Here is a 12,296-nt window from a genome sequence, read left to right as displayed (position 1 = left end):
AGTAATGACCTGATGTGTAAAGAAACGATTACATCTCCAGTTAGAACCATAAAGACTGCATGGAGGAGGCGGAGTTCATACAAAAAAGTCCCCAACTCCCACACACTTTCATTTTCACACGAACGTTTCAGTATGGTAGTTTAGGTTTGTGTGCTGTGTTATGTGAATAATAACGCTTATTGGTGCTGTACCATTGCCCACATGCTGACTGCTATGGAGGGAAATTAAAAAGAGAATTTTCCAACAGAACTTCTGTTGATGATGAATGGTGACCTGGCTTTTCATCCTACTTTAAATATTGTAAGATATATATTTATATGGCTGCCATGTTTGAATCCATCATACAAAAGCTTTAATTATATAAATTCATGCTTTGGTTTGCCTTCTGGCAAAGTAATATCTAATCCAACACAAACCAAAACGCTGCATGTGCATTATAATTACTTTCACTTAAAGACAGTCCGTTCCACTGATCCAGTGAGTGACCTGCCCTAAAAAACTTCCCTTGACGCGTTAAATGTTAAACTAGCTGCATGAGGAAACCGAAAGTAAAAGATCTCTAAGCTTTCGCTTTCCCTTCCAAGAGCGCACTATACATTTAGTAAGGACATCTGCATTCACATGTGAGGTCTGTTTGTCTACAACTTTATTTTTTTGTAATCACTGCATCATATTATCAGACTTTATTATTGTGAAACTTATTTTATAGGCTTGAGTAGCATTAGAATAATTAATTATTGGAATTAGTTTTTTCGCTTGCAAGGTGCGAACGGGATTAAACTGCTCACATGCATGTCTGACATTTGGAAGTGAGGCTTTGTTCCTTGTAAAACAGCAGTCAGTGTTGGAGATGGAAGCTAAGATGCACATGAAAGAGTGGCTGGTAGCTCAGATAGACAGTGGGGGATTTGAAGGACTGTGCTGGGAGGATGAGGACAAAACCATGTTCAGGATCCCGTGGAAGCACGCAGCCAAGAAGGACTACAAGCAGACGGAGGACGCAGCTCTCTTCAAGGTCCTTACTGTTTTACATTATTAAACATAAAATCTGAAATATATGGTCAGATCGCGTTTTGAATGCGTTATGTAAAGGAATTAATGTAGGAACTTCAGGCGACTGTTGTAAAGGGAGTTTCATGAAGCTATTATTTCCCTTTTTGGCCAATTTTTATAAAAGTGTTTTTTGTAAACCCTATAACAAGTCTATACATTAATCACAAAAAACAAAAGATGTTGAGCTCCTTATTTTACAAACGGGATTATATTAGGCCTTCTTGTTAGGCTATAATGTATTATACTTTACTTAACTGTTTATCATGATCTGTTATCATGTTTCAAGTAGCCAGGGAGCAGAGGTTCCCATTTATTTAAATAATGATATCTGTTATCCCATTATATAAGATTAGGATTTTTTTTCGTTTTCACAAATCCTGAAATATATGATTCCTGTTAGTTGATTGGAGAACATCTTGAATGATACCTTCATGTGCTGTATCAGATTGTAGTTCACCAAATACTCAACACATTATCTTGTTGAATAATGAATACATTGGTTTATTGAACAGATTTGTAAAATAAAGGATCATGCAAAACCACCACTATAAATGTTGCATTAAAAAGGGATGTGCCCTTACATTTCTCAGAAAAAAGTAATTCAACAAAAAAACGAAGCATTTAAAATCATCTGATGAACTACTCTACAAATGAAAGAAATCTCAGTTGATTAGGACCCAATCATAAATAATTATTTCTCAATGCTGAACCTAAATTAATAACATTTAAATCTTCACATCCAGGCATGGGCTGTGTACAAGGGAAAGTACAGGGAGGGCAGGGATAAAGCTGACCCCACCATGTGGAAGACCCGTCTCCGCTGTGCACTCAACAAAAGCACAGACTTCCTGGAGGTCCATGAACGCAACCAGCTGGACATCACTGAACCCTATAAGGTCTATTTTATCCAGCAAGATCAAGGGTCAGCCAGGCCACGAGGTAAAAGTGACGCCAAATGGTCGTTTCCTTTTAAAAATGTTTAATGGTTATTACATCTGAGCTTGTGAGCTGTGGTGTAAGAAAACAATGCACCAGAATAAAAAGAGAACAAGTTAATTCATGCAAACAAAGCAAGGAAGGAAATGTGTTTATATTCATTCTTCTCTCAGCTAGCTTTTGATAAGATTTTGATAGCATCGCATTTATTTTATTTGCTCTCGTTTTTGTTCCCACTTGTTGCTCTCCATAGAGTTTCCCCTGACAAAGGATCAAGTGTACATCGAGGCAAAGAGGTCTCAGGTAGGTTAAAACATAAATGCAATAGCATGCACTACCTTAACATTTAGCTACTGCATGCTAATTTAAGAGTTTCTTTTAATTTCCCTTCTTTCTGTCAGTGTTTAGAGTTTTTGAAACAGGTGGATATCAGGGATGAAAATCTGATTTTGCTGGCAAAGATATAAAAACACAAAAAGAGACAATTCCAGTGAAAAGATTATGGAAGGAGTATTTATTCTTAGTGTCTCCTGGTAAATATTTTCTTTTTTGATACTACCACTATGAGTCATAGAGCCAGAAATGTTCAAACCCGACAGTACTGTACGTTTAGCAGGTTTGGCTATTGGTTGTAATTTAATGCTTAGACTTTGTATGAGTGGCAACATTTTTTGGAGCTTTCCACATCCATAAAGAGATGCTGATCAACAGTGCGTTTTTGGCAGCAGAAAACGTTTGGGTTGTTCGGGAAAATCCATTTCAAGTGCTCTGATCTCTCTAAAAAAAAGAAAATAATTCTGATCCTTATACATTAATAAGCCATAAACTTCATACTCTATTAAACATTTTTTTGTTTTTGCATATTCATCGTCAAAAGGAATTGTTTCATACAAGTAACGAAGACTTCAAACCACTGACTGGTAAGGTTCACACACACAAACTGATACTGTTATGTTTAGGGATGATCCAAAGCTAAAAATGGGAAACTATAATTATTCAAGTGATGAAATGTTTATCATCCCTGTCAAAATCTCGAGTCCCTATGGTGAATTACTTAATATAAAATTAACAAATATAAATGGACCCCGCTTAATTTGAAGAAATAGCACCTAAATACTGCCCCGTGTTCAGGCCTCATCATAACGTTGGTAGGAATTTTACTTGTGAACTTGTATTTTACTGTTACAATGTACAGTAATGAATATCTCTCTACTCTGCTTTAGATAATCTGATGAGAGAGCACATGTATTGTGAGCTCACAGGAAAAAAGACTCTAAATCAGAACCCTGCTCCTACAACCTTTCTTACCTCTACACATACTGTATCAGGTGAGTTCATGGGATAGTGCATGATAATAACTGTGCAATATATACCTGGCTGCTATATCTTCAGAACTGTTACATAATGTGTATTTTGTAAATTGTGTAATTTATTTAACTTTTTTACCTTTAATATATTTTTTTATGAATGCTTCTTAGTTAACATTAAGCTGTCTTTGGCTCTTTTCTGCTGTAACAAATGTAAATGTCTCGTCTTTGGGACGAATAAAGGTATTCTGACTTAAAAAAACCAAAAAACGTAACATGCCACTGTATGACCTGAAACACTTTGTGTGTGCAGACTTTCGTATGCAGGTGACATTGTTGTACCAGGGCCACAGTGTGACGAAGGTGTGCACCAGGAGCCCAGAGGGGTGCTTCATCCTGCAGGGCCGCGTCCCCTTGGGAAACGAACAGATCTACGGGCCCTGCACCGCCCAGCAGCTCTCCTTCCCGTCCCCGGATGCTGTATCTCTGCCGTCGTGTATGGCTGAAGCAATGAACCGCCTTCTTTGTCATCTTGAGAGGGGGGTGCTATTATGGGTGGCCCCAGACGGGGTGTTCATCAAGCGGTTCTGCCAGGGCAGGGTGTACTGGAGCGGTCCTATGGCCCAGCACACCGACCGGCCCAACAAACTGGAGCGAGAAAAGACCTTCAAACTGCTTGACATACCCAGATTTCTCAATGGTAAGAGGGTGCATGATTATATAAAATAATAAATGTAGTATCAGCCACTAAAAAGCAGTTTGATTTAATTAGTTAGTCATAAATCAAGAGGCTAATTGTTGAGGATTCTTTACAGCTTACATTATTGCTCTATGCAAATGCACTATTTCAATTTAATTTGTATAGCGCTTTTCCTAATGCTCAAAGACGCTTTACATAAAATCAATCATCAGCACAAAGGTGGAGAAGCGGCAAACAAGCAACGCTACAGTAGCATCCTCTCTCACAGCAATCTATAATATATATATATATATATATAATAATATACAATGTTTTTGTACAGAGCTTCAGTGCTGTTTACAGGGGGAGGGACCTACACCTACTTATGAGATTGAGCTTTGCTTCGGAGAGGAGTACCCAGACCCCGACATACCTAAAAACAGAAAGCTGATTATGGCGCAGGTTTGTTATTTGACTAAATGTAATATTTCAATGTTTGATGTTATCATTTAGATTTAGTTTAGACATACATTACTTTCATATTTTCACCTCACATTCACTTTGTAATTTCTATTGAACATTTTCATTCCCCAGGCGGACGTCTTGTGCAGGTTTCTCTGTTAAATTATAATTACAGTTTTGTAGACAAAAGGATGTACGTTTCATTCTTTCTTGATTCTGTCACATACCTGCATTTTAAGTTGTGTATTCTGTTTAAACTACTCTATGAAGTGAAATAATACTTAAAGTAGTGTACTGTCAACAGTGTGTCACTGTGATTTGCAGTCATGGGTTTGATCCACCATTTAATGTAAGACACAAAGAATCTTACAATTCTTCTCTAAATGGAAGTGCAGCTGTAATTCTTTGAACAGCCAGTAGATGTCCTCAAAGGCGTACTGATTGATACTGTCCTGTTTGCCAGGTGGTGCCCTTGTTTGCAGTGGAACTCATGCAGAGGTTCAACTGTAAAGACCGAGGATAAGCGGCCGATTCTCACCTCCAACACAGGAGGACAAGTGAAGCTACCTACACCGGGTTAGCCATGAACAATATACACGTGGGTAACTGAAGCCTCATTCCTTCCCCTGTCATCATAATGAAATATATCTTAAGAGCAGAGCAAACAATATGGAGTATTGAATGAAGAAACAATTGTGGTTTTGCATTATAGATCTTTCCTGCAATGGATGAAAGGAATTTCTTTATGCTTATGTATTTTTAGTTGCCTTATATTAATTTCATTAATCAGCTGTTGTCAAACCAGATTTCTTGTTTCACCAATAAATCATGCTGATAAGATTGTATTTATGTAAAAAGATATGCCTGTATTTTTTGCTAACCTCATATTCAGCATCTGTAATAAATAATAATTTAAGTGTTCAGTACTTGACACATGCAGAGAATAAATTCACACATCTAATTAAATCTATAAAGCTTTTTTTCCTTTATTTCTAGCGAACATCATATAACAGATTCACAATTTTAAAAAATATACATTTTTGTAGCTATAACATTTAAAAAGAAAATCCACAGGTAAGGTTTTTTTTTTTTAAATAAAAAAAACACAAAAACTAAAGTGAGAGAGTGTGCTGAATCAGAGGAGATACCCGTATCTGAGTTTAAAATACTTTCATCATTTTCCCTGCCTTCAAACAAATACAGTACATAAAAAAATGAAATGGGAACAGAAGCGTACAATACACAGGGGTCAAGAGTATTCACAAAGCATCATGTTCCAACTTGTTACTAGCACCATTACTCGTCAGCCATACTGCACTTCCTACTCTTTCCATCATTCTGTTTTTAATGGAAAAACACCATGAGTGTCGAGGCGATGTGGCACAGACCTGTCTGTGTGGGCGGGATTGTCTGTTACGCAGTTTTCATTAGTGTTCTCCCTCTCTCAGAGAAAATGTTAAGAACATATTGGAGGGTAATGCCTTGAAGAACAATCATTTGTTTTAAATGACACCCAGTGATGAGAATAAAAAAAGGCTATAAGTTGCTCATACATTCACATTGCCTGCATAGGCCGACATGTAGACATCGGCTCAGCTGCAAGACAATTAAAGAAACAAAAATGCATCGCGAAATCGACAAAGAGATTGCATTAAATCTGTTTAGCATATGTACTGTATTTAACATCTGCAATGTAATATATATAGTCAACCTTTGTTCATATATATCTGCACTTCTTCAATAGCGTTTACTTTCATAACACTGATTGGAAGTCAATACCCTGCAGAACACACTGTCATTAAGTAGGTGTGTGCGACAACCATTACAAAAACAGTGAACACAGACAAGTGCTTGATTGTCTCAATGTCTTCAGTGTCGGTAAGGAGCCATCTAGGGATCCTTCTGCTGCTGCTCCTTTTAGGGGTGTGCTAAGTAATGTTGAGGGGAAGAAAGGAAAGGATAGGAAAGGAGGGTGCAACAAGGACCAGACTAGGGTGGGGGTTAATATTTTGGGCAGCAGAGTGGACACCCGTAAATTGCGTTTTCTTTTTTTTGTATTCCTTCCCTGCAACCCTACCTTGAGGTCTCTCCATTGTCTTCTTGGTGGGTGCAACAGAGACTAGGAGGGTGTGTATGTGCTTATGTGTGTTTGTAAGTATGCATATATGCCTATGCATTTCCAAGTTTCTACTGCCACTTCATTAGCTTGGAGCCATGAGGTAAATCCATGAGGCTTTCATCAGTGCCGGTTGAGGGTAAGGTATCCGGGGCAGACCAGCGCCGTTTTCGCGGACGTTGCTGCTCCTGAGCAGGGGGGACTGCAGCCAGCGCCCGCCGAGGGGCCGGTGCAGCAGGAGGTGGGTGGTGAGGGAGAGGGGGAGGGGGAGGTGGAGGTGGCATCTCCTCCCTGTGCAAGCTGCTGGGGTCTCCTGCAGCCCTTGGGGGGAGTTGCGTGCGATGGGCCCTGGAGCCAGTACGCGTGCGTGTCCGGTGGGTTTGGGTGGGGGTGGGGGTGGGGGTGAGAGCCAGGCAGACATCGCCTTCCATGAGCTGGCGACAGGGCAGGCCGTACAGCTGTGAGGTTCTCTGCGGGCAGCAAGAAGACCAGCCTCGGTCCTGCACAAAGAACGGATACTCCACCAAGACCTTCAGTAGCTCCTACACAAAAGCACAACAATGTTATACACTCAACAAAGAGGGATTCAATGTCTGTAATCAGAACGTTAATAACACCTCAATGTGACTTTGGTGTGCAATAAAGTGTGTTAGGAATTAGATTAAAGATGGGTAATCTACAGCCTCAACTGCACTACATTAACAATCATCTTTCCATGCAGTTTTTTTTTTAATTCTTTCTGATTGTGCTGGTAAAAACATATCTGCTACTCAAATGAAGATATTTTAGGATAAAGCTGACCTGAGTGTTGCGGTCTGTGAGGTGGACCTGCAGGTGGCTGAAGCCCTGTGTGCTGCTGGGGGAAATCAGCAGCACAGTGCAGGTGCTGAGGTGAAACTCGGGGGAGGTATCTGCGCTCCTCAAGAAGTCTTCGGTCCGCAGCTCCTCCACCTGCTTCAACCGGCCGCTGGCCAACTCGATCAGAGAACCCTTGGTGAAGTGAGGTAGGAGCGCAGGGGGAGATGGGTGAGGGGTCGGGGGCGAGGTGTGAGCATGAGAAGGAGATAACTCTCTCCCTCTGTCTCTTTCCCTATCCCTTCGTCTCTCGCGCTCAGTGTCTCTTTCTTGGTCATGTTGAAGGTGCTTTTCTTTTTCTTTGCCTCGCTCCCTGTCCCTTTGTAGGAGTTTCTCTCTGTCTCTTTCTAGGTCTCTGTCCCGGTCTCTTGGTGACCTGTCATGGCTGTTATGCAGACCCAGGGGGGAGTGAGGGGAGTTCCTTACACTGTGCTGCCTGGGTACTGGCTCCCTGTGCAGGTTGTACAGAGCGGTTCCTGAGGGGCTGTAGAGCGGGTAGGGCTGGACCTGAGGGCTGGGGTGGCCCACCGATCCTAAGGAGTAGTAGATCTGGGCCTCAGCTGGTGTGACCCCTAGGGAGTCCAGGAGACCCCCTCTACCTGCCCTGGGGACTGGTCCTAGGGGATGGGGACTGGAGGAGAGTAAGCTGGTCTTAACTATCCCATGTGTATGTCTGTCCTGCAGTGAGGAATGTGTCTCAGGGCCCTCCTGAGCTAGAGAGTCTGACAAATAAGGCCCTCCAGTATGGACACGGGATGTTAGATCCTCCTGCTGTCTCCGTCCACCGTTGGTATGGGAGCTGTGTGGACCCATGTCCAGCCTGGCTCTGCTGCTCTCGTTCCCATACTCTCCTGAGAGCAGAGACCTGGAGGCTGAGGCAGTCCTGCTGCCAGGCCCCTCTAGGCCATTGAGCCTCTTGCCCAGGTATCTATGTCTGGCTTCAGTATAACTTGGATCTTGAGTGTAGAGAGAGTGCTGGCTGAACAAGTAAGAGGGGGAGAAGAGAGGGGAGCTGTTGTCCCGCCGGCCACTGTTGATGTAGGACCAAATCTCTCTAGAATCGGCTGGGTAGGGAGTCTTGAAGGAGGAGGCGGCAGAAGAAGATGGGGAAGGTGGCAAGGAGAGGGGGCCTTCCCCTCTGAGCCACCTGGAGTGGTGGGGCAAGGCTGAGGAGAGAGCATCATCTCTCCAAGCGGGAGACCCTGAGCCCCTCCTCTCTCCAATCTGCCCTGGGAAAAGGGGGAGGGAGATGGAGGGAGAGTAGCCCAGATGCCATGGTAGGGGCAGGGGGAGGCCTGGTGCTGGAGCAGGAAGGGGTGGAGGAGTATGTAGGAGATGGGGGCTCGGGTTGATCAGAGCTCGCTCCCTGTCGCTGGCCTCCCTGCCCCCCTCCCCTCCCCCTGTGCTGGACCGACTCCGGAGCGGCACAGGGGGTTTAAACTCGTCCAGAGGGATGTTGTGTTCGGACGATCCTTGCCGAGTTTCCCTTTTTTTGGGAGGGAGGCACTCTTTGCCGCGGTCGGGGCTGGGATTCATGGGTGGGCTCCAGCGGCACTGGGGGCCCCCTGTGTGTGGGTGTAGGTTAGGTCACATGGGCCTCACGGGAGAATGAGGGGGGCAGACAGAGAGGGACGCTGCTACACAGCATCACTGTCAGATCACTGTTGATTCTTTCCGATTGAAGCGCCACTCACCTAGAGAGAGGATGAGAGTGGACAGAAATGGAGATAGAGAAGGTAAAAGGGAGGAAGGGGACAAAAAGACAGATTTAGTGAGGACACAGAACAGTCTGCCAGGTCCTGGCGTCAGTTGTGGTTAAGACCCAGCTGTCAGTCCAGTCAGACATGCAAACAAACATTCAGCAGCATCAGACAGATGGCCAGAAATCAGCTATTGACTCTCTTTTATGAACTTCTTTAAGAAGGTTAGAAACTAGCTTTCTGATAGCTGTTGCTAATTAGTCATTACCTATGAGCACTGCGGTGGGACTGAAACTACCCAGCTTACTCGTTTCATTCAAACACATTACTCCCACATGTGGACTAAAAATATATTTTGCAGCCAATGAAGTTCAGAGGCAGACGTATGTGTGTAGAAAAAACACACACACACACAAAGAGCGCTCACAGCAGGAGAGTTTTCATCTCTGACTCTCAGGGGATGATTGGAATATGTAGATGTGTTTTTTGTACCACTTTCATGAACCACCCCCACGACACCCCCGGGTGTTCTCTGTATTCTTCAGTGTATGAGCTTACTACTAGCACCCCCCACCCCTTCTCTTTCAGACACACACGGACAGCTACAGACACACAAATACTCCCTCAGGCGGCAGTACTTACTCCCCCAGTGATAGGCAAAGCTGGTCACCACCCACCCAAAACCTGACAAAAACACTGTTGATATTACCAACAGTTGTTGTGGATACAGGATATGTGTCTTTGCATATTAATTGTGTGTCACAGCAGGGGTGTGGAGAAATGTGTGTGATTGCTAGTGTGTGTACATGCGTGTGTGCCATGTTTGTGTGCATGTGCAATCATTATTTTTTTTTTCAAAGAGAAATGTGTGATTGTGTTTGTTTGTTTAGGTCTCTGTGTACGTGAGTGTTTGTGTTTGAGTCCTCGAATGTGTCAGAGATTTTGCAGCCTTGTTTCATTCAGTGAGAAGTGCGGGGGAGCTCTACTAATTCTTCTCCAAGCGTTTTAAATGAGCTCTTTTGAAGTGATGGTTGCCGCGCGGCCAGCCCAGCTGATCGCTCCGCCACCGCCACCACCATCTCTGCTCCCGCCGCCACCACAACACCACAGCACTGTGCTGCCACTCAGGCCCGCACTCACCCGCAAGTCTGTCTCAACAGCCAATTCCCTGCCGTCTCCCCATCCACCACATTGTCACCATGGCAACTGTATCCACACACACACACACACACACACACACACACACACACACACACACACACACACACACACACACACACACACACACACACACACACACTTGGAGAGGTTAGATGGGGATACTCCATGAGGCGGGTAAACTGTTGCTCATCAAGTGACTTGGTCCAAAAACAGAAGAAGTGTTAGAGTGGAGCAAGCTGTTTGTGCATCTGAGTGTGAAACTGAAAACTGGGTGGTGAGAGGAGGGAGATTTTATTGTCCCAGACACTGACAGGACGGGTGTGATGTTGTAGAAGGTGGGAAATATTGATGACAGACTAACTATTGGGTCAAAAAACACGTTACTGTTGTGATGTTAACCTCGAAAGTCCAATTTCGGGGAACTTAGTTGTCAGTTCCCCTGAAAGATAACATGGCCTTCTGTGAGCCAAGAAAACCCAGTGAGCTTTAGGATCAATGAAAACAGCTATTCCTTTAGAAAAAAACTGCCTTCAGATGGCAGCAGAAATCAGGTGTTCTTTATGTAATGGATATACGTATTTATTTTAATCTATATTTTCCTAAAATAATTAATATTTTGTCAAATGATGTGTGATGATCTAATCAAGCTAATAAACCAGTTCATATTTTGAGAGTAAAAAGCTTGAGAACCTGCACAGTTTAGCATTTATTTGACTAAATAGAAAAAGATAAACAACAAATAAACACATTTTGCCAATACAAATAGATGGCTTAGGTTTTTAAGAACTTATAAAATCCATGCCGATATCTTAAAATAAATGCTTAAGTTAGACACATTATTCAAAATACTAACATTTGTCCAACTTATCACTTTAATACAAATTAAAAGCTCTACTCTATTTTGGCTTCACACGAACATTGCACACAAATCCAGATTTCACACAATACAAAAAACTTGATTTCCATATTTTTCCTCAGATGACCCTGACAGCCTTGTAATTTCGTGGGCTCTTATAAAAAAGGTTGTCAAAATAGACCTAATATAAACTTGCCAAAAAAGTACAAGAAAACAAAGAACACTATTGTGCATGTGGAGGAGTTTGCAGAGAAATATATTTGAACAGAATACTCCTACACCGTGGAGAGATGCACGCAGAGAGTTCAGCGGGAGCTACTGTGCTTGTAGAATTTAAATGCATACAAAAATTATGAAAAAATGCCTTCCAATTAATACTCCTCTATACTTTTGACTTGCTTTGTGAGCATGATACAATCTAAAAAAAATTAACAATTAAATTGCTTGAAACTGAAACAAAAGAATTGTTTTTATATTAAATTGTAAAATGCTTACATTCCTGTTCTTGCTCTTAATTCATTTTCAAATTTGTCATGCGTATTTGCACCGCTCCACATCATCCCGCCTTTTTCTCTACATGCATTTCTCAGGAGAATTGTCAAACGTGTCTTTTTACTCTTTGCAGCAAACCCTTAGAAAAACCGGACTACCAAACATCCCTCTCTAGTTTTGCATGCCAAATAAAACATCAATTGATAGTTCAGTATGCTAATTGCCAAACAAAGCACTCAACAACAGCTCTCTTAATCCAAAAGAACATTTAGAGAGCGTGGGAGCAGGCGGCAGGTTGATGGAGTTGGTTTCTTGTTGTGATGTGATGTGAGACTGACCTTAGAGCAGGCTGAGCAGACGTCCCAATCTTGGCAGTCATTCATATTCCAATCCTCCCTGGGTCAACCCACTCCTCAGCTCCTCACTGGGCTACACTGCTCCTCCACAGCACTGCCGCCACTCACAACACCCGCAGATATCAGCAGCCTCCAGTTACACACTGCCTCTGATCTCCGATTGAATAACACCAGCAAGCCCACCAAACTGAGGGAAAGAACTGAGTGCCTGCTTGTCGTCTCTTTGTCTGCTGTATATGTGACTGTGTGTGTGTCAAGAGTTTTTGTGTGTGTGTGTGTGTGTGTGTGTGTGTGTGTGTGTGTGTGTGTGTGTGTGTGTGTCG

At 42.8% G+C, this 12,296-nt stretch overlaps 2 protein-coding genes across 5 annotated transcripts in view; one reads left to right on the top strand and one right to left on the bottom strand.

The window, feature by feature from the left end:
- Window positions 1–584: 584 nt before the first annotated feature.
- On the top strand, window positions 585–5,282 carry irf10 (interferon regulatory factor 10). 2 transcript variants are annotated; one of them, XM_010786507.1, is made up of 9 exons: window positions 603–628; window positions 764–1,015; window positions 1,797–1,992; window positions 2,243–2,292; window positions 2,867–2,909; window positions 3,213–3,317; window positions 3,610–3,996; window positions 4,319–4,437; window positions 4,901–5,282. In XM_010786507.1, the coding sequence occupies exons 2-9, from the start codon at window positions 851–853 to the stop codon at window positions 4,958–4,960; spliced, it is 1,125 nt and encodes a 374-aa protein (XP_010784809.1). In that variant the 5' UTR covers window positions 603–628; window positions 764–850; the 3' UTR covers window positions 4,961–5,282. The 2 variants fall into 2 exon arrangements, with proteins under 2 accessions (XP_010784808.1, XP_010784809.1); XM_010786506.1 differs by having other exon boundaries at window positions 585–1,015.
- Window positions 5,283–5,404: 122 nt separating this feature from the next.
- The window catches only part of LOC104958731 (uncharacterized), a 15,419-nt gene continuing 8,527 nt past the window's right edge, over window positions 5,405–12,296 (bottom strand). Inside the window, exons 1-3 of one of the 3 annotated variants that reach the window (XM_010786504.1) lie at window positions 11,956–12,203; window positions 7,355–9,102; window positions 5,405–7,095 (exon numbers count right to left, since the gene is read on the bottom strand). In XM_010786504.1, the coding sequence (XP_010784806.1) occupies window positions 6,625–7,095; window positions 7,355–8,944 (2,061 nt within the window). In that variant the 5' untranslated portion in view covers window positions 8,945–9,102; window positions 11,956–12,203 and the 3' untranslated portion in view covers window positions 5,405–6,624. Of the gene's footprint in view, window positions 7,096–7,354; window positions 9,103–10,248; window positions 10,344–11,955; window positions 12,204–12,296 lie in introns of those variants that run through there. The other 2 variants (XM_010786505.1, XM_010786503.1) reach the window with 2 other exon arrangements.

This window comes from Notothenia coriiceps, unplaced genomic scaffold (assembly GCF_000735185.1).
Source record: "Notothenia coriiceps isolate Sejong01 unplaced genomic scaffold, NC01 NC01_scaffold00029246, whole genome shotgun sequence".
In the NCBI taxonomy this organism is placed as follows: domain Eukaryota; kingdom Metazoa; phylum Chordata; class Actinopteri; order Perciformes; family Nototheniidae; genus Notothenia; species Notothenia coriiceps.
This window is presented reverse-complemented; position numbering and strand designations above follow the sequence as displayed.